The sequence below is a fragment of the Bufo bufo genome, chromosome 3, assembly GCF_905171765.1.
Source record: "Bufo bufo chromosome 3, aBufBuf1.1, whole genome shotgun sequence".
NCBI lineage: Eukaryota > Metazoa > Chordata > Amphibia > Anura > Bufonidae > Bufo > Bufo bufo.
In genome coordinates, this window is record NC_053391.1 from 589,245,502 (window position 1) to 589,266,211 (window position 20,710).

A 20,710-nucleotide genomic window follows, 5' to 3' on the forward strand; every position below is an offset into this window, starting at 1 on the left:
TAGAGCCATAAGAATAGATTTCGTTCCAGAACTGTTAGTACACGGAGAATGCATGAAGCTATTAAAACAGGCATGTCAGGAGAGGTCCTCTTTAAAAGGAGGTTTTCCAGTACCTCGATAGCCTGTATCTGATCAAGTAACCGACAACCGCTCCTCCGCCAATCAGCTGTCCTGCAGTAGCTCCTGAACTACAGAGCTCCATCCATTGTGTAGTGGACAGTGCACCGCTGCTCCAGTTTACTTCATCTGCTACTTTAACCAGCTCCATCGGCTACACAATGGATGGAGCTGTGTAGTTCTGGCGACGGAACTACTGCAGAACAGCGGGAGTTTACGGTGTTGGACCTCCGCCAATCAGATATTGATGGCCTCTCCTGAGGGGAGGGCATCAATCTAACAAGTGCTGGACAATCTCAAACGCCTAGGAGGACACCACCACTTCCTAGGTCTGTTTTAGTAAATACATCTAACGTGAATAATTGAGGAATGGCACAACAGTAGTATAAAAAGATTCTCCAGAATTAGGACATGGGGAATGGAAGTAATTACTTAGACATGTCAGGAGAAGTAACAGGTCCTCTTTAATAGTGTTTCCCTGGAGTTTTAGACCGACATTCTCTGGATAGGGCACTAGTATCTGATCAATGGGGGGTCTGACACCTGGGACCCTCGTCAATCAGCTGTCTGAGAAGGCAAAGAGGCCACATTCTCTCAGCTAACCAACTACAGAGAGACACTAACACCAAAAGGTAAGTCCGCACCAGGTTATTCTCAAGGTGTGCATATCAATCATGTATCATAGCTTTCTGTTCCACAAGTTAAAGAAAATGTGTCACCAAAAATGTAATCTGCCAGTTTAAATAGAAACCTATCCTTTTTTCAAATTGCAGATATATTTCTTCTATTTCCTGAACAGGATTATGGCGGCAGCCATCTTGCCTGAGCGGTTCTTAACCCCTTCAGGACACAGCCTTATTTCACTGTTTTGGAACAGTTTTTATTTTTTGTTATTTCCAACATTCATCTGACAGGTTAAATAATGTGATATTTTTATAGACCAGGTTGTCACGGATGCGGCGATACCTAATATGTATACTTTTTTTTATTTAGGCAAGTTTTACACAATTTCATTTTTGAAGCAAAAAAAAATCAATGTTTTAGTGTTTCCATATTCTGAGAGCCATAGTTTTTTCAGTTTTTGGGCGATTATCTTAGGTAGGGACTCATTTTTTGCGGGATGAGATGACGGTTTGATTGCCACTATTTTGGGGTGCATATTACTTTTTGATCGCTTGCTATTACACTTTTTGTGATGTACGGTGACAAAAAATGATTTAGCACATTTTTTACGGTGTTCATCTGAGGGGTTAGGTTAGGTGATATTTTTATAGAGCCAGTCGATACGGACACGGCGATACCTAATATGTATACTTTCTTCCCCCCCTATTTTTTACTTTATTTGGGGAAAATTACGTTTTTGTTAATTTTTACTTGAAACTTTATTTTTTGGGGGGAAAACTATTTTTTCAACTTTATTTTTTGTCCCACTTTGGGACTTGAACTTTTGGGGGTCTAATCCTTTACAATGTATTACAATACTTCTGTATTGGAATGCATTGGCTGTATGAGTAATACTGTGTGTATTACTCATACAGCTTCCGGCCTGTGAGATCCAGGGGGCTGGATCTCACAGGCTCGTCACCGGAAGGCAGCGCGATTCCTTCCTTAGGCATCGCGCTGCCTTCCATGTCATCGGGTCCCCCCTACAGCCGCATGGGGACCCGATGGCACAGCCGATCGCCGCCGCAAACCGCAGGTCTGAATTTACCTGCGGTTTGCGGCGATCGCGGGAACCCCCACCCCCCCTTGCATTTAGCCAAGGTGCCTGCTCAATGATTTGAGCAGGCACCGGGTTCCGATCACCGCCTGCCGGTGATCGGAAATACACAGGACGTACCCGTACGCCTTGTGTCCTTAAGTACCAGGACATCAGGGCGTACCGGTACGCCCTGTGTCCTGAGGAGGTTAAAGGGAACTTGTCACCGGGATTTTGGGTATAGAGCTGAGGACATGGGTTGCTAGATGTCCGCAAGCACATCCGCAATACCCAGTCCCCATAGCTCTGTGTGCTTTTGTGTAAAAAAAAACGGATTTGATACATATGCAAATTAACCTGAGATGAGTCAGAGCTTAAAAATATGACTATGGTCACACAAGTAAGATATGACTTGTTATTTGCATATGTATCAAATCTTCTTTCTAAACAATAAAAGCACACAAAGCTATGGGAACTGGGTATTGCGGATGTGCTAGTGGCCATCTAGCAACCCATGTCCTCAGCTATATACACACACAGCATATAGAAAGCATTAAGAAAAATGGTATGACAGGCAGGATTGGAATGAGTACTGCAGTAAAGTGATTTGTATAAACCAAGAAGTGGAGCCAATTATTAGACATAGTGGCTAGTGTGAAAACTGCAGGATTTTAATATTTTTTATATGGAATACATGGAAAATTAAAAACATAAAAAAATTCTTTAAAAATATGTTAAACATAATGTGATTTAAACAGGTCATTTTCTGATGACACATTCACGTTAAGGGTACACTTACATGTGGCATATTTGTTGCACACATTTTTGAATGCCACAAGAACAGCCGTATTCAGATGAACCAACAGCTTGTCAGGTACAGAAATCTCTGCAATAATCCTGATGTGTGTGAATATAGGAAGAGAGTATTACTTTATGCCAGTACCTACAACAGCCATGTTTACAACTGATTGCTAATTTTCACCAGGAAGTTGACCTCTAGAAGGTTTATGGACAGTGGTCCTTTTCGGATTCATTTCCTGGTAACAACTAGAGCAGTAGAAAGAACAAGACTAGGTATTTCTACTCTTCCCCAGTTGTTAATTCGTATGCTATTAACCCTTAACATTTCAAATGGACATATAACCAGTGCATTATAACTTCCTTTCAAACAGAGGAGGTCTACACACTATTAAAGCACAAGCACTAATAAAAAATAAAGGAGGGAGGGGGTCCGGGACAAAGTACTAACAGTAGACACTTTGCAACAAGTAATAAAACGCAGTCCTGTCGTATTTCAAAAGCACCTGTAAAACCTTATGATTAAATGAAACATCCCCCATCCCCCCAATATCCATCTATCATCTTCAACCTTTTAATTGATAGGTAAGCTTTACAATGCATTTGTTTCTCCCTGCTGCATACATCTGCAGAATTCCAGTACAGAGTGTACCTACAAATTGGTTTGTTGTAAATGTTATGTTAGGCATTATCATACCATGTTACACATGTCAACCAGTATAGGGTGTATGGATCCCAAATCCAGAGTTAAAAACCCTGGCTTAGCCCTTGTTGGCTAGATGTGGAAAGGATAGGATTTGGGAGAGTCTAGACTAGAGTTTCAGAGGGGAAGGAAACAAAGTTTATGTGCGCATTCCTCTTGGGCCTCAAGTTTCCTTCAAGATCTACAGAAAGTGAAAAGACAGAAAGAGAAAAAGGAGAACTTTGAATCTACATGGCAGGTAATCTGCAACTACAACCATTCAGACCTTACTGCAGTAGAGGGATACTGTTAAGACACCCTTCACACTTGAACATGTCCTGGCCAGACGTGCCTTCAAAAGACCTGTATCCCACAGTGGACACTACAGCCAGAGTACTATTGTCCACCATAGATTCTACTGAGAGAGACTTTAGCACAATAGAGAGGAAAGAAGGCCATAACTCCTATCTTTGCCCAAGTCTATGTTGACCATTGCGCTTTGCACTCTACAAGCCTAGTAGAGGCCAAACGCCTAACACCCATCCAAAAGACCTAACATCACAAGCTGCCATCAGGCAGGACCCCCAGAACCAGGATATGCACTGCACTGGCCATAGGATAGTGAGAGGACAGCCACTGTGATAGACTGTTATAAAAAGGAGCCACTATTATCCACTCAGGTTCCTCAAGGGCTGCTCAGATCGGCGGGAGTCTGACTCCCGGACCCTCCGCCAATCACCTGTTTCAAGGTGCACTTCCCAGAGTTTCAGCGAGTGCTGTAGTCTCTTCACAGCATACCAAGCACAGCACCGTACATTGTATTGTGGCTGTGCTTGGTATTGCAGCCCAGGCCCACTCAGTTGAATGGGACCGAGCTGTATCGAAGCCATGTGACTGATGTATGGCAACGTCTCTGGCCTAGGAAGAAGCCTAAAAACTTTCGGAGCGCTGCAGCCTTTTCAAACAGGAGTCAGAGCCCCGCCAATCTGATTTTGATGACCTATCCTGACAATAGGTAATATATATCAAATTCCCTGATAACCCCTCAACTAAGCACTATATCACATGGATAATATAACAAAGCAGAGTTTGTTAGTTTTTTGCCTGGCTCAGAAAGTTTTCAGACCTTCATATGCGAAACAATGGCACATAAAATGTGAAGCAACAAGGCAATGGAGTGCCTTCAAAAAATGTGTACGGTAACTTCTAGACATTAGGAATAAACATTTGAGGCAATTCAAAAGGTCATGTAATAATCAGAAATATATTTCTTAGGATGACACAAGTCTGGGATTATATTCAGCCTAAACTTTTCTACAGCTGTACAAATAAGCTCCACAGGGTGGTGTCACACACAGCTTTTTGTGGCAGTTTTTAATGCATTTTTTTTATCAAATCCAGAAGTGGATTGGAAGGGAATGAGAAATATAAAGCAAGAACTTCTACTTCTTGCTGCTGGAGCCACTTCAGGCTTTAGCTCAAAAACACTGCGACAAAAACCCATGTCTGACGCCACCCAGATGTAGTTATTTCATCACAGACATGATATCAATAGCATTTGGTGAACATTCATGAAGTGGTGTTGACGTCTTAGAACTTAGTTAAAAAATGACAAGTTAAAGATCAAACAAATGAAGATGTGGCAACTGGCGTGATAAGAAATCTTGCACTGGTAGCCATTAAAAAAAGGGGTCCAGATTGAGCAACCTCCATCCATGTGTTCCCATTATGGTATATATGTACATCATAGATGAACATTTCTATTATGTGCATATGCCCACTACTTGCAGGGACTCTCCATTCTGGCTAAGAACAGCTTACACTGCTTTCACAGAGTCAATATTTGATTAGTGATCTCAGTCAGTAATTGTGAGCTAAACCAAGGAACTGTGTTTTTGACCCAGACAAGCTTTATCTCTGATGGAAAGCACTGATCAAACATGGCCTGTGTGAAAGCAGCCTAAAGGGCCTCTTTATACAGACCAAGAATACCAACAATAATAGTTAACGAACATTCATAGTAATGCTCTTTAGCGATTATCTGGCGGTGTACGTGTACCACTGATTACCCGCCGTTTATTTCGATCGTTTTGTGGGCACACAAATATTAACGTTTACCAAACACAATCTGCTGCTGGCAAACGAGTCAGTATGGGGAAGAGCGATGGCATTAGCACATGCAGCAGTCTCCTCCATCAGCAAGGAACGCTTCCCTCCTAACAATCTGCTGCTCTGTCGTCCCATGTAAAAAGTCCCTTTCCACTGGTCAATTTTTCAGGCGATTGTCAGGAAGGAAGCTTATCCTTCCCGGCAATTGCCTGCTCATCAGCGAAGGAATTTGGGGAGGAGAGATCACTAATGCCATTGCTCATCCCCAAACAGACTCATTGTTTGCCAAGCTGCTGCCTGCAAATGATGATTTAGGTGCCTACACAAACATTCCAATTCCCGTTGAATGAGCGTTTACACCGCAGATAATCACTAGGTGGCGCTCCAATTAGCTGGCGGATTCACGGATCCTGCCTCTTGCCCCTCAATTGATGTTTCAGGGCTGTGGTTGGGTCATTCCCTTGCCTACATAGATGAAGGGTGTAAATAGTGAGCATATTGTCACAGATACTACATCACAAAGTTCGGCAAAATTTACTTTTAAAGTGTTGGGATAGATGATTGGTGGAGGGGGGGGGGGGGAATGGATGAATGAGAAAGGAGCACAAGTAATTCATGGGTATCTTATTATTGCTGACAAAAGCATGACTAAAATCTTATAAATAGGGACTAGACTCCTGAAATACACCACAGGGTCCAAAGCGTTACCGATCGTATTTGTTGAGCAAAAATAGATCTAAAGTTATCGCTCAATTCTCCAGCTGTCATGCAATTATCTGGAAATAGAGATGTAGCTGTAGAAATACTGTCTCTGTATGGCTTTCTGAATGAATCATCACGTGAGAAGCACTAATAAACACCTTTAAAAAGGACTCATATTTCAAAGCTTTATTACATTTTAAATTTCTAATTTAAGCAGTAACATACAGAACAGAGAAGACTTAAGAGCAAGGTGCTTCATGCTGATCCCAATGATCTCATCTGTAGTTCAAGGTGCTTATGCCAAGAGCTCTGACAGCTTGTCCTACATCTGCACCTTCAAAAAAGAACAAGCTAAGAGGTGAGATCAACTACCTTGATGTGGTGACAAGGAGCAAGACCGCCTAAAGGCAATTCTTGTAACCATGTTAACTCAAGATAGAATTATTGAAAATGAATTATGAGGGTGATTTTTACCCTTTAAAATATCTACGAACCTTGAAAAGTACTACTGCAGGGTGCTCAAGAAATGGACTATGAACCAGATTTGGGATAGCGTTTTTGAATTTTCTTCAAAGGACTCTGCACCAATATTATGATGCACCGTTTTTGACAAAAGGTGGATTGGCCGAACAAGTCAATTTTCACATTGGACTATGTAAATGAAAAGTAGGTCTAGGCATTAGAGCTACTGGATTTCAACAATTCAGATCTTTTTGTCCTCAAGAGAGAAGCTACCACCAGAGGAGTCTGGCAGTGGCTTATTTATTCTCCCTGTTGGGAACAAACGCATGCTTGGCCAAGCTTAGCGTGAATGTGTATTCGAGATGGAGATATGGAAGAACAGTGGTTAGCTATTCTCAGAACACCACCTTTTTTCAAAGTATGGCCACATATCTTCAGTATCCAATACCTGTTTCAATCATGGGAAATGCATTCAAGTTTAAGCATTAATAGTTATAGAAGAGGAATCATACTTTACGCTCATTTAATTTTCAGTAAATTAAAATGTGTTACAAACTTTACACACACACACACACACACACACACACACACACTAAAAATGTATACTCTCCCACATTCCAGTTTGCATGTTGGAAACAAGTTACCTTCTTTGTCAAATTCGATAGGTGTACAGTCATTGACATTCCTTTTCCAGGGGCAATAATACACAGCACCTCCGTCAGCCACCTGTGGTTGCATTGTATTTGCCTTGGGAGCTCCAATCAGGATACTAACACTGTAAAAAGTGGAGACAAACAATAAAGGGCATTTTTAACTACAAGTTTATAAATATACATATAATTTTAGTACATACAAAAAAAAGAAAATCCATCTTTAAATTAGGGTCTCATCCCTCAGAGATGCTACAAGCTGTGTTTTTTTTTTTTAGCAAGAAATGGGTGGATGGTTTTCTAGATATAGTTTTTGACATCACTCCATGTATTCTACTTCCTGTCTTTACTCATTGACTTCCTCTTTTGTTTGGACTTCTAGCATGCCAAACAGCTTGGCTTGACCATCAGTCAGACCATTCACTTGGACCAGAGAAGGAAGGGGGATAAGCGACTCAAAGCATCATACATTACACTAAGTGAAATTCTTTCATGAGGACATCTTTATCTACGAACAAAATAGAACTGTCATACTAAATCTACAACACAATTAATAATGAGGATCACATTTCAGACAGCATCTTCTGCTTACAGTAGCATTAGGGCTCATGCACTCAAGCATGTGTGCCCCGTGCTGTGGACGGCAAAAAGCAGTCTGCAATGCAAGGGTACCAGCCCGAGTGCACGCCTTTTGCAAATGTGGACCCAGTCACTTGAATGGGTCTGCGATCCGCAAGAAACGTCCGGCACCACAACCAAAAAAAATAGAACTTTTATTTTTGCGGTGTGGAGGCATGGACAGAAGTGATTCATAGTGCTTCTGATCAGTGCCTCCGCACCGCTCCATATTTTGTGGATTGCAGACCCATTCAAGCAATATGGTCAGCATTACAGGCATGGGGCACACATGGTCATGTTAATGAGCCCTTGGACAGTGGATTGCCCATCTACCTATTTATCTAATCGCAAGTCTTTTTTTGGGCTGCTACAGAACAAAACAAAAATAAAAACAAACATGCTTTATACAAAAAAAAAAAAAAAAAAAAATCTTAAATCCTTTTCTGATAGATGTTTAAATGGAAGCTTCAAACTGTTAAAAAGTATGAGGAGAGGGAGAGACTGACTTGATCTTCAACAGGAAATTTAAACTCCACCCTATGCTATGATCACTCTTCCACCTCACCAGTTCAGTGAACCACACAAACATATGGTAATTACATTAGCAGCTCTTTTAGAATCCTTTGTACATGGGGTTTTGTGCTCTGATATGACAAATAAGTAAACGCATGTTATAATGCAGGGACTGGGAACATTATAATGTTAGCAAGGCATTCCACTAGTTGTAAGTCAGTTAAAACAGAAATAAAACAATCAGTAATCCCTGCCAAAAGGAACATGAAATTGGGATTTACAATTCATAGACTCTCCATTCTGTTTTAATATATTGTGGTGGAAAAGAAAATCATGGAATTGGCATCCATATAATAATTTCTACAGAATAGATGGGGTTTTGTAGTCTCATGTAATGACTAAACTAAGGATATGCAAGACTGGATAGCCAAAAAAATTCCATTTTGTTAACTAAAGCAAATATTAAGAACAGTTGGACATAGACATCTACCGGTAATTAAATCTTTATACTCTTCAAACATCCATCCATGATGCCATATATAGGAACTCATTCAGTTCACAAGGAGAACTTGTAGTTAGGACTGAGTAATTAAGGACTCCTGTAAACTTATAAGACACCAAAGTAGCTTCAGGTATGGGGAAATATCTCAACTGGATGTTAATAAAAAGCCCTTATCCTCACCCAATTACCTCTTTGGCATGCATGGCTTATTACTTAAGAAGCCTCCTTTGATGCGTAAACAGGTGTTCAAGCCCCTAACTCAACCAATATAGTGCTGCAACCAAACAGAAGATCCCATTAACGTCTGGGGAAGAAGGACGCAGGAGGAGTCACAGGTGCACGCTATTATGAACATTATCTCATGACAGCTGCAAAATGCTAACCTCTTACAGGTAATGAAAATTAAGGCCCCAAAGTAATTTGACCTTGTTTGGGTAACTGCAGTAAAATGTATTTTGAGAAGCATTATTAGCTTAAGTCTAGTGAGAATAATGTAATACAAATAGGTAGAAATAGATAGGCTCCAGTCAGCCACAAAATTAAAACCAGAGAGGTGAATACATTGATAATCTTGCGACAATGGCAGCTGTCAAGGAGTGGGATATACTGTATTTGGCAGCAAGTGAACAGTTCTTTTCAGAAGTTGATGCCTTAGGAACCTGAAAAACCAGAAACGTTAAAGATCTTCTAAACCACTTTGACTAAGGCCAAATTGGGATGGCTAGACTGACTTGGTCAGAGCATCTCCAAAATGGCAGATCTAGTGGGTTTCTCCCCCAATATGCAGTTGTAAGTACCAGTGAACCATCAACAGGATCATGGGAGACCAGACCTGATGTGCGGGCAACAAAGGCTAGCCCACCTGTCCGATGAAAGAGAAGAAATACTGTACAAACACTTGCATTTTTATTTTTTTTGTAAGCAATTTATTAAAACCTTTTTATCAAAAACAAAAATAAGATAAGCATCAGTCGTCAGTTGCAATATATCAAGGTAATATATCATATCACAGAACATCCAGAGGTCAAAATCCAGACTATCAAAACATCTCTTCTTATTTAGGGTATCTTTCAGACCTTAGCCCTCATCTCTATAGTCAGGTTAGGTTGTCACAAAAAACATTCACATTATATCACCACCATCCCTACTTTAGGATTTGCAAGGATTCAAGATTTTACACAATCTAAGTATCTATGTAGTGTTCCATTCATCCCACTCCCCACACACACCCCTGAATTTTTGGTGGGCCTAGGGTCCCTTTCAGTTTCCCTGTTGCATACCACTGTGTGAACTAGAACAATCTCATTAGGCGATTGTTTTCAGTTTGTGTCCAACGTGTAGCTATGAACGGCTTCCACCCATCAAAAAATTTTTGGAATATGCACTGCTCAAAAAAATAAAGGGAACACTTAAACAACACAATGTAACTCCAAGTCAATCACACTTCTGTGAAATCAAACTGTCCACTTAGGAAGCAACACTGAGTGACAATCAATTTCACATGCTGTTGTGCAAATGGGATAGACAACAGGTGGAAATTATAGGCAATTAGAAAGACACCCCCAATAAAAGGAGTGGTTCTGCAGGTGGTGACCACAGAACACTTCTCAGTTCCTATGCTTCCTGGCTGATGTTTTAGTCACTTTTGAATGCTGGCGGTGCTTTCACTCTAGTGGTAGCATGAGACGGAGTCTACAACCCACACAAGTGGCTCAGGTAGTGCAGCTTATCCAGGATGGCACATCAATGCGAGCTGTGGCAAGAAGGTTTGCTGTGTCCGTCAGCGTAGTGTCCAGAGCATGGAGGCACTACCAGGAGACAGGCCAGTACATCAGGAAACGTGGAGGCCGAAGGAGGGCAACAACCCAGCAGCAGGACCGCTACCTCCCCCTTTGTGCAAGGAGGAACAGGAGGAGCACTGCCAGAGCCCTGCAAAATGACCTCCAGCAGGCCACAAATGTGCATGTGTCTGCTCAAACGGTCAGAAACAGACTCCATGAGGGTGATATGAGGGCCCGACGTCCACAGGTGGGGGTTGTGCTGACAGCCCAACACCGTGCAGGACGTTTGGCATTTGCCAGAGAACACCAAGATTGGCAAATTCACCACTGGCGCCCTGTGCTCTTCACAGATGAAAGCAGGTTCACACTGAGCACATGTGACAGACGTGACAGTCTGGAGACGCCGTGGAGAACGTTCTGCTGCCTGCAACATCCTCCAGCATGACCGGTTTGGCATTGGGTCAGTAATGGTGTGGGGTGGCATTTCTTTGGAGGACCGCACAGCCCTCCATGTGCTCGCCAGAGGTAGCCTGACTGCCATTAGGTACCGAGATGAGATCCTCAGACCCCTTGTGAGACCATATGCTGGTGCGGTTGGCCCTGGGTTCCTCCTAATGCAAGAGGATGCTAGACCTCATGTGGCTGGAGTGTGTCAGCAGTTCCTGCAAGACGAAGGCATTGATGCTATGGACTGGCCCGCACATTCCCCAGACCTGAATCCAATTGAGCACCCCTAGGACATCATGTCTCGCTCTATCCAGCAACGTCACATTGCACCACAGACTGTCCAGGAGTTGGCAGATGGTTTAGTCCAGGTCTGGGAGGAGATCCCTCAGGAGACCGTCCTCCACCTCATCAGGAGCATGCACAGGTGTTGTAGGGAGGTCATACAGGCACGTGGAGGCCACACACACTACTGAGCCTCATTTTGACTTGTTTTAAGGACATTACATCAAAGTTGGATAAGCCTGTAGTGTTTTTTTCCACTTTAATTTTGAGTGCGACTCCAAATCCAGACCTCCATGGGTTGAAAAATTTGATTTCCATTTTTAAATTTTTGTGTGATTTTGTTGTCAGCACATTCAAATATGTAAAGAACAAAGTATTTCAGAAGAATATTTAATTAACTCAGATCTAGGATGTGTTATTTTTGTGTTCCCTTTATTTTTTTTGAGCAGTGTAGTTCCTTGTGCCTCCTAATCTCAATCCTCTCCAAGTTCAGTCATTTATGGAGATGATCGACCAGTTCTCCAACAGAAGAAACTCAAGAGTCCAACTAATGGAGAAAAAGAAGCCATAGGAGAAATGCGTGCAACAGAGGGGGAACTCTTCTAATCGCTGAATTCTGCAAATTATCCACCGTGATGGAGTGGAATAGTAATAGAAGAGGATCCTTTGATAAAGTAATGGACCACATGGAGGAGATATACTGCAACAATGTATCCCAATATATATCCACTTGTGGCCATTGCCAAATCCCACGCCAAAAGTTGGTAAATTGAGCATTCCATTTTGGACATTAAATACGTTTGTCCGGATTTGCCAGCAATGGAGGGAAATTAAAGCCATATTGCCCTATGGATTAGCTTAAATTGAGTTTCCCTCCATCGGTCACCCACCACACTATCTTTCCTAGTCTTCTAATATCCTCCCGTAGACATCCTGATCTTGTAGGATCTGTTCTCATACCCTGAAGATCCGTTTAGGGTTGATGGTCAAGAAAAGGTTTTGCAAAGTCCTATATAAGGAAGAGAAGGTGTCTAGAATTCCTGTGATTCGCCAAGTTTGTGCCTCTTGGTCAGAATTTTCCAGGTTCAAAGTTGTAGAGATGGTTTACTTGAAACCCCAAACTGTGCAATATCCTCCTGAAAAGTACACTCATGTCCGGGCATAAAAGCTGAAGAAGGGAGAGTATCCCTCTATCCTCCCACTCCCTTAAGGACTTATAACTCCCCTCTGGGAAATTTGGATGTCTCCATAATGTCATGCGTTTCGACAACAGAAAGAGGAGTTTAAATCTCTCCTTCCAAGAGATTAGAGTATTTCTTAATATCATGGAGCGTTTAACACTTAGCTGTAAGACAGAATATCTAGTGTCTAGCAGGGTTCCCATAGCTCTGCCAATGCCTGTTCTAAGGAAAGAGCTGAATAATAAGTGGATGAGTTTAGCCAATCAATTACATGCCGATATTTGGCTTATTTACCCTTCTTCAGGTCCACAAAGCATACATTTTTCAAGAGCAATTCTAGGATTTCTAGATGCCCAAAGGAGTTTCACCATTGAGGCGTTTAAGGTTTTTTACATCATTTTGTTTGATTAACAGAAGTAAGGTTTGCAGGGGGTATAAGAGCTTCAGAAATGCAACCATTTTGACCAAATAGCATCTACCCAAAAAAACACAAGGGGAGATGTTGCCATCTGGCCAAGTCTCCCTGTATTTGCATGAAGATAGGGGAGTAATTTAAAGGAGTTGTCTCACTTCAGCAAATGACATTTATCATGTAGACCAGGTTAATACAAGGCATTTACTAAAGTATTGTGATCGTCCATATTGCCTCCTTTGCTGGCTAGATTCATTTTTTCCATCACATTATACACTGCTTGTTTCCATTACTACAACCACCCTGCAATACAGCAGTGGTGATCGTGCTTGCACATTATTGGTGGCTGGGACTGTTGGAGAGCAGATAGGCTAGAACTTTTTTCTATTGTGTGTAAGCACGACTACCACTGATGGATTGCAGGGTGGTTGTAACCATGGAAGTGAGCAGTGTATAATGTGATGGAAAAATGAATCCAGCCGGCAAAGGAAGCAATATGCATAACAATACAAGCCATTTACTAATGTATTAAGTTCCTCTATGTAATAATTGCCATTAGCTGAAGTGAGACAACCCCATTAAGGAATATAAAACTGTCTGAAGAGTGACCCATTTTGATATTCATGTAGGTGAAGGATGGCTTGGGGGGGGGGGGGGGGGGGAGATTCAGACCAAGCTCATTCAAAAGAAACATGTTTGGGGTTCACCCATAAATATCATCACACTGTCAGCAAACAATGTTATCTTTAATTCTTTGGGTCCAATTTGAATTCTCTTGTATAGCGCAAGGAATCCCCAATATGGCGGGCTAATGGTTCCAAAGCTATATTGAATAATAGGGGCAATAATGGGGAGCCCTGTCTGATGTCCTTGGTCAGTATAAAAGGTTCCAACAGAAACCCTAATCTGTACTGCTGCCAGTACAGTTCAAAATTTCCCTGCAATCCCAGTCTTGTTCAGCGCGTTCCACTTGACATTATTAAAAGGCTTTCTCTGTATCTAAAGCCAATAATATGGGATGTTCTCCTGGCCAGACCCCATCCAGAGCCACTAAAACCTTGTGAATATTTGTTATCACTGCTCGTCCCTTTATGAATCCTACTTGCATGGGCCCACAAGTCCCGGCAGTAGTGAGGTCAATCTGTTGGCCATTATTTTGGATAATAGTTTGATGTAAACGTTGATCAAAGAAATTGGCCAATATGCCCATGGATCCTACAAATCCTTGCCGGTGAATAATTGTTATGATAGAAAGGTGTTATAGGAAACAGTGCAGCACTGCATGCAGTAAAATGCCTATGTTGACACCTAGCCACTGGAAAAAGCACCTACAAATGGGCAAAAGACCGTTAAGGCCTCTTTCACACTTGCGTTGTCCGGATCCGGCGTGTACTCCACTTGCCGGAATTACACGCCGGATCCGGAAAAACGCAAGTGTACTGAAAGCATTTGAAGACGGAACAGTCTTCCAAATGCGTTCAGTGTTACTATGGCACCCAGGACGCTATTAAAGTCCTGGTTGCCATAGTAGGAGCGGGGGAGCGGTATACTTACAGTCCGTGCGGCTCCCGGGGCGCTCCAGAATGACGTCAGAGCGTCCCATGCACATGGATGACGTGATCCATGTGATCACATGATCCATGCGCTTGGGGCGCCCTGACGTCACTCTGGAGCGCCCGGGGAGCCGCACGGACGGTAAGTATACTGCTCCCCCGCTCCCCACTACACTTTACCATGGCTGCCAGGACTTTAGCGTCTTGGCAGCCATGGTAACCACTCTGAAAAAGCTAAATGTCGGCTCCGGCAATGCGCCGAAACGACGTTTAGCTTAAGGCCGGATCCGGATCAATGCCTTTCAATGGGCATTAATTCCGTATCCGGCCTTGCGGCAAGTGTTCCGGATTTTTGGCCGGAGCAAAAAGCGCAGCATGCTGCGGTATTTTCTCCGGCCAAAAAACGTTCCGTTCCGGAACTGAAGACATCCTGATGCATCCTGAACGGATTTCTCTCCATTCAGAATGCATTAGGATAATCCTGATCAGGATTCTTCCGGCATAGAGCCCCGACGACGGAACTCTATGCCGGAAGACAAGAACGCAAGTGTGAAAGAGCCCTAAAAGAGTATAGAACAATGAAAAAGGTGGCCTGCTTTGATGAATGTTTATTTTGCATCATGTGGATGGCCTGAATGTTTGGATTACCTAGGTAATAGAAAGCACCAGGACGCACTATGGAAAGAAGGCAAATCGAAGGAGGCAGCGTGATTCTTTAGGAAATGTCTCAATGGCAGTGGTCCCTTTTAGCAAGATAATGTGCCCCAACACGGCCAAAATGTTTAGGAATGGTTTGAAGAATAAAAAGGTTGTTGGATTTCAAATAGGTAACTCCGTCCAATCCATAGAGATCCCACCTCCCCTTTACATGGAACAGAGCAGCAGATATTGGGAAGGAAGCGTTCCTTCCCGACTATCTGAGGCTTGTTAGCGGATGAGACCACTGCATTTACATGCAGCGATCTCCTCCAGAGTATGGGGAGGATTAAATCGCAAATGCAATAGTTCTTCCCCATACTGACCCGCTGTTTGCAGACAGAAGTCGTGTTAACCACAGCACAATGTGCTGCCGGCAAACAGCGATTTTTGTGTCCACATAAATGATCAGATTACCTGATAAATGAGCGTTTCGCTCCTTCATCGGGTAAATAAGTGGTACATTTACACTGCCAGATAATCGCAATCACCTCTAAGATTCTCGGCCCATGTAAAGGCCGAGAAGGGCATCTGTCAGCATGATCAACCCTAGTAAACCAGGCCAGTCCCTGTCTTGTAACATTCCAATCTGTTATTTTGAAGAGAAGACTACTTCATTTTTTTGCTAATGGAGCTACTCAGAGCCAAGATCACTTCTTCACCTCCACCTTTCAGCCCAAGTCATTCCTCTCAGGCATCAGAATAGTGATCATGTCTGACCCTGTCAATCAGTGGAAGAGGGGGAGTGACTGAGGCAAAAAGGTGAAGTAGCGCTCCAAGGGGGAGTCCCGCCCCTTGGTGCTCTGAGCACCTCATTAGCATAACACTAAAAGTGGCATTTTCCATGAAATGAACAGATTGGATTGCCGCATTCAGCATGAACAACCTGGTTGATCATACTGACAAATATATCATTTAAAGGATCCACTGTTAACATCTTGGTGCCAGATACCACTGGAAACATTCTGAGGTCTTGTGGGGTCTTAGCAAATCACGTTTTTGTGCCATGAAGGGCAACTACACAATGTAACGCAGGTGGATTTAATGTCATGGCTGATCTGTGTATATAGATATATACATAAATGTCAAGAAAACCAAAGTCAGTTGCCAATTCAGAGGGGACCACTATTCAGCTCATCATAACATGGCAAATGTCTGCGACCTCCAATAAAGAGGAAGTTAGTTCAGTTTTTAAAATGACTAATAACTACACAATAAATGAAAAACGGTTACAGCAATAGACAGAAAATCTCAAAGAAAAAGAACCTTCAGTCCGTATGTAGATAGTTCTGATTGCTCAAGGCAATGTCGCTGTCCAAATGAACAGAGCCTTGTGTCAGCCTCATGAAAGCACAATGGTAGAGCGCTCTCTGATGTGCAAGTCAGTGATCATTTGCGCATAACCGAAGAGAATTCCAAGTAACAGCAGCTTCGACGAATAATGATCTATTCTACATGAAATACATGGACTTTTGTTCAATCACAACTTATACAGCAGTTAACCTTTAGGGGCCACATATACAATGCCATTCTGCAGGCCGACTAGCAAAGTCTCAACTCACATGAGCACAAATCGGAGCATTGGTGGCCGGAGTACAATCAAGGGAGCCATTGTATCATGACCACTCATGCGTTAACTAGAAGACCTAGCATGGCCGGGTCTTACAGCTCACTGGTTTATTAATTTATGAATGACATGCCCATGAAAGTTCTCATTCTTAAGGGCTGAAGTGGTGGCGAAACTACGGCATGGGTGCCAGTGGTGGCACTCAGCCCTCTCTGTGGGCCCCCACGCCCTGGAAAAAGTCTAAGGTGTGCCAATATGCCGTAGATTTTTCCTGCCACTCGGTCTCTAAAAGGTTCGCTATCACTGCCTTAAGGTCATTCAAACTTCCGTTTTTTAGATCTGTATTAGGGCTCATTCACATGAATATGGGTGGCCAGCAAACATTTGAATGGGTCCGCAATCCACAAGATACAGAGCTTTCGGTCCGTGCCTCCACATGGCAAAAAATAAATAAATAATACAGAGCTTTCTTTCCGTGCAGCTACAAGGCTGGTACTAGGGATGAGCGAATAGACTTCGGATGAAAAACATCCGAAGTCAATTCGCATAAAACTTCGTTCTAATACTGTACAGAGCAGGAGCTCCGTACAGTATTAGAATGTATTGGCTCTGATGAGCCGAAGTAATTGCTTTGCAAAGTCCCGCAGGACTTCGCAATAACTTCAGAAATTAATTTGTACTGTTAATAAAAATAAATATACATTTCCCGAACTGTGGTTCGGTTCCAAGTTAGCACTTGGAACCGAACCTGAGTTCGGAAAATGGTCTTTTACAGTACAAATAAAATTTATGAAGTTATTGCGCAAAGTCTTCCGAGACTTCGAAGCAATAACTTCGGCTCATCGGAGCTAATGCATTCGAATAATGTTAGAATGAAGTTTTATGCGAATCTGCTTTGGCTGCTTCATCCGAAGTCGATTCGCTTATCCCTAGCTGGTACCCATACATTGCGGGATCCCGGCATTACATCAGAAAGTATAGCTGTTAGAAATCTGAATTTTATAGACTTCAGTTGAAAGTAAAAACTGGTTTCACCGATTTCACTGCTGACTTGATTTCTAACAGCTTTAGGGCTCATGCACGCGAATATTAAACATTGATGCAATCCTCAATTTGTGGAATGGAACAGGCGGCCGATTATAGGAATGCCGATTCTTGTCCATAAAACGGACAATAGGGCATGAACTATAGTTTTTGTGGGGCCAGGGAACGGAGCAACACGGAGTGCTGTCCGCATCTTTTGCGGCCCCATTGAAGTGAACGGGTCCACATCAGAGCTGCAAAATATGCGGCTCGGATGCAGAACCAAACCACGTTTGTGAGAATATGCCCTCATCTTCAGATGTAATGCTGTGATTGCATACCACCCTACTTTTTGGACAGTCCAAGAGTCAAACTTTTAGCTCACTAGCTAAGGTGGGTCATGGTTACAGCCAATGATTGGCTGACCAGAATTCACCATCATTTCCTGACATTTTGAGACAATAGCAGGAAGTGGGGTGCAGCAGGTACCCGGCACGGTCAGAACTGTAGCAATGGGGGATTGATAAGGTGGGTATAAGTTCTATTATTCTTTACACCATGTGCAACCTCTGGGACAGATTTTTTTTACTGCCCAGGAATAACTGTTTAAGGATCAAAAAAATAAATAAAAAATATGATTGGTGCAATTTGGACGTTAAAATGTGTACAAATAATGAAAAGTTGGGAGGTCTAATATACAGATAAGAATTAAAACATTATTTCTGCAGCAGTTTACCAAGTATATTAATGCACATTTATTTCCCAGGTCAAAAAGAGGGGCATTTAAGTAGCAAAGAGGGGCACTTGGGAAGAATGGCAAAACTGGTTTTGTCCGAAAACTTGGAATGCCGGCTTTCAAAACGAGAGGAGAGGCCACACATGCTGTGTGCCATAATGTCCGACTTTTTTACGCCACAACTGTGGTGTACAGGCCTTGATAACAAAACCCAAAAATTATATAGATTATAAAATATACAAAAAAGCGGAACAGCACCTCCAGAGACAATCGCAGGTGCAAGCTACCAAGCAACAATGTAGAAAAACAAAAAGTAGCAGCACACTTGGCGTCATGTATTTGACCCTGTTCACACAGTTTTAGTGCATTTAGTAGTGTGCTGCTACTTTTTTTGTTTTTCTACATTGTTGCTTGGTAGCTTGCACCTGCGATGATCTCTGGAGGTGCTGTTCCGCTTTTTTGTATGCATGTATAATAGAGGAATAGGCATCCTCTTTGGAACTTAGCACTGCCCACCCGCCCCCTGGTGCTTTTAATCAGAGTAACAATGGAGCTGGACACTCCGTGTTAGAGTAGGTCCCATCTGATGAGAAGCTACCTTGACGTCTGGTAGATGGGCCCGACATTTGTGATTAATTATATGCGCTAAGAGCTTCTCCCCTGCTTAATAGTATTGGTGTCATGTATTTGACCCTGTGCACACATTCTTAGTGCATTTAGTAGTGTGCTGCTACTTTTTTGTGAATTTTTTTTTTATATATATATATATATATATATATATATATATATATATATATTTTTTTTTTTTTATTATTTTTTTTTTTTTTTTTATAATTTGGCTGAGACTTCCCCTATCTAGAGCTGACAGTTTCACTGGTAAAAATGGTGATACTTCCACAATTTCTTTATGTGCTTAGGAACACACCTATTTGGATAGAAGATAAATATTTTAAACTTATGGAAAGAATAATTAATGATTTAATATGGGGAAGAAAACGAGTTCGAATAAAGTTGGAATATCTGTATAAATCACTGGAGTGTGGGGGTTTAAATCTCCCTTACCTTAAAGGGTACTTTATTGCTGCCCAGTTATTGATGTGCTATGAATCAGAAAACCGTGCACTTTAGGGAAGTTAGTAGAGAGCTACGCTCATAATAATATATTTACCCTGTTGGAATCCGGGCTACTGAAGACCCATGAGCGGGGCTACAGAGAGACTATAAAGCTGTTCCTGAAAGTGTGGGCTACTACTAGGACATGGTTAAAGGTAAAGGGTTCACTTATATTCACGCCTCTTTGGCATAATGTACACTTACAAAGGTTAGATGGTATTGCACTGGATACATTTTGGCAAAAGAATAGAATTTTGTATATTTCACAGGTAGTTAGGGACAGAGAGATTAAGCCATTTATAGAGATATCACATAATATAGAAAACTTTTCATGGTTTAGGTATTTTCAATTGCGTTCAGCATTATCTAGCCTGGACGATAAATTGGTGTTGGATATAGATAGTTCATCCTTCCTGAATGACTGGACAGGGAGGACACGACCTAGAATGAAGATTTCAAATATATATATAAGCTATTACTTAAGGCACAGTTTAGTGATATACAGTCACCAGGACAAAGAGCGTGGGAGATTGATTGTCCGAATATACAATCAGAAGGGTGGGAGAATATTTTTGGGAATCTAGGTTCACTATCCTAGAACTTTAACCATGTTCTAGTACATTTTAACATTTGTCACAGACTATATATCACCCCTATATGGATGAATAAATGTGGGCTAAGAGACACGTCTAACTGTCCTAAATGTGACACCCCAGGTGCGGACTATCTTCATATGATCTGGACCTGCCCAGAACTTAAAAAATACTGGAATAGCATTAATAACTTCATCACCTACAAACTAAAAATACGAATCCCCTTTGAACTACAAGCGTTTCTGCTCAACGATTTTTCCAAAATAAATAGCCATAAGTATCAAAAGATCTTCTTAGGTAGGATACTGCTGGTGGCTAGAGTCCTGGTTAGCTCGACATACTCCAGAGATAAATATATGGATAAACCTAATTAATAAGGTAAAAAACTATGAGCAAATCATGTATAAACAGAGGGAAGCTGATGAGAAGTGGACTAAGATAAGGGGTGGATGGAAGATTTGATCAGTTGTAATG

General features: G+C 42.0%; 1 protein-coding gene across 1 annotated transcript in view; it reads right to left on the bottom strand.

Annotated features, from left to right (window-relative positions):
• ITGA5 (integrin subunit alpha 5) overlaps positions 1–20,710 on the bottom strand; it is a 118,830-nt gene that overhangs the window by 53,399 nt on the left and 44,721 nt on the right. Inside the window, exon 2 of the mRNA XM_040425857.1 lies at positions 7,214–7,344. Within this exon, the coding sequence (XP_040281791.1) occupies positions 7,214–7,344 (131 nt within the window). The remainder of the gene's footprint in view (positions 1–7,213; positions 7,345–20,710) is intronic.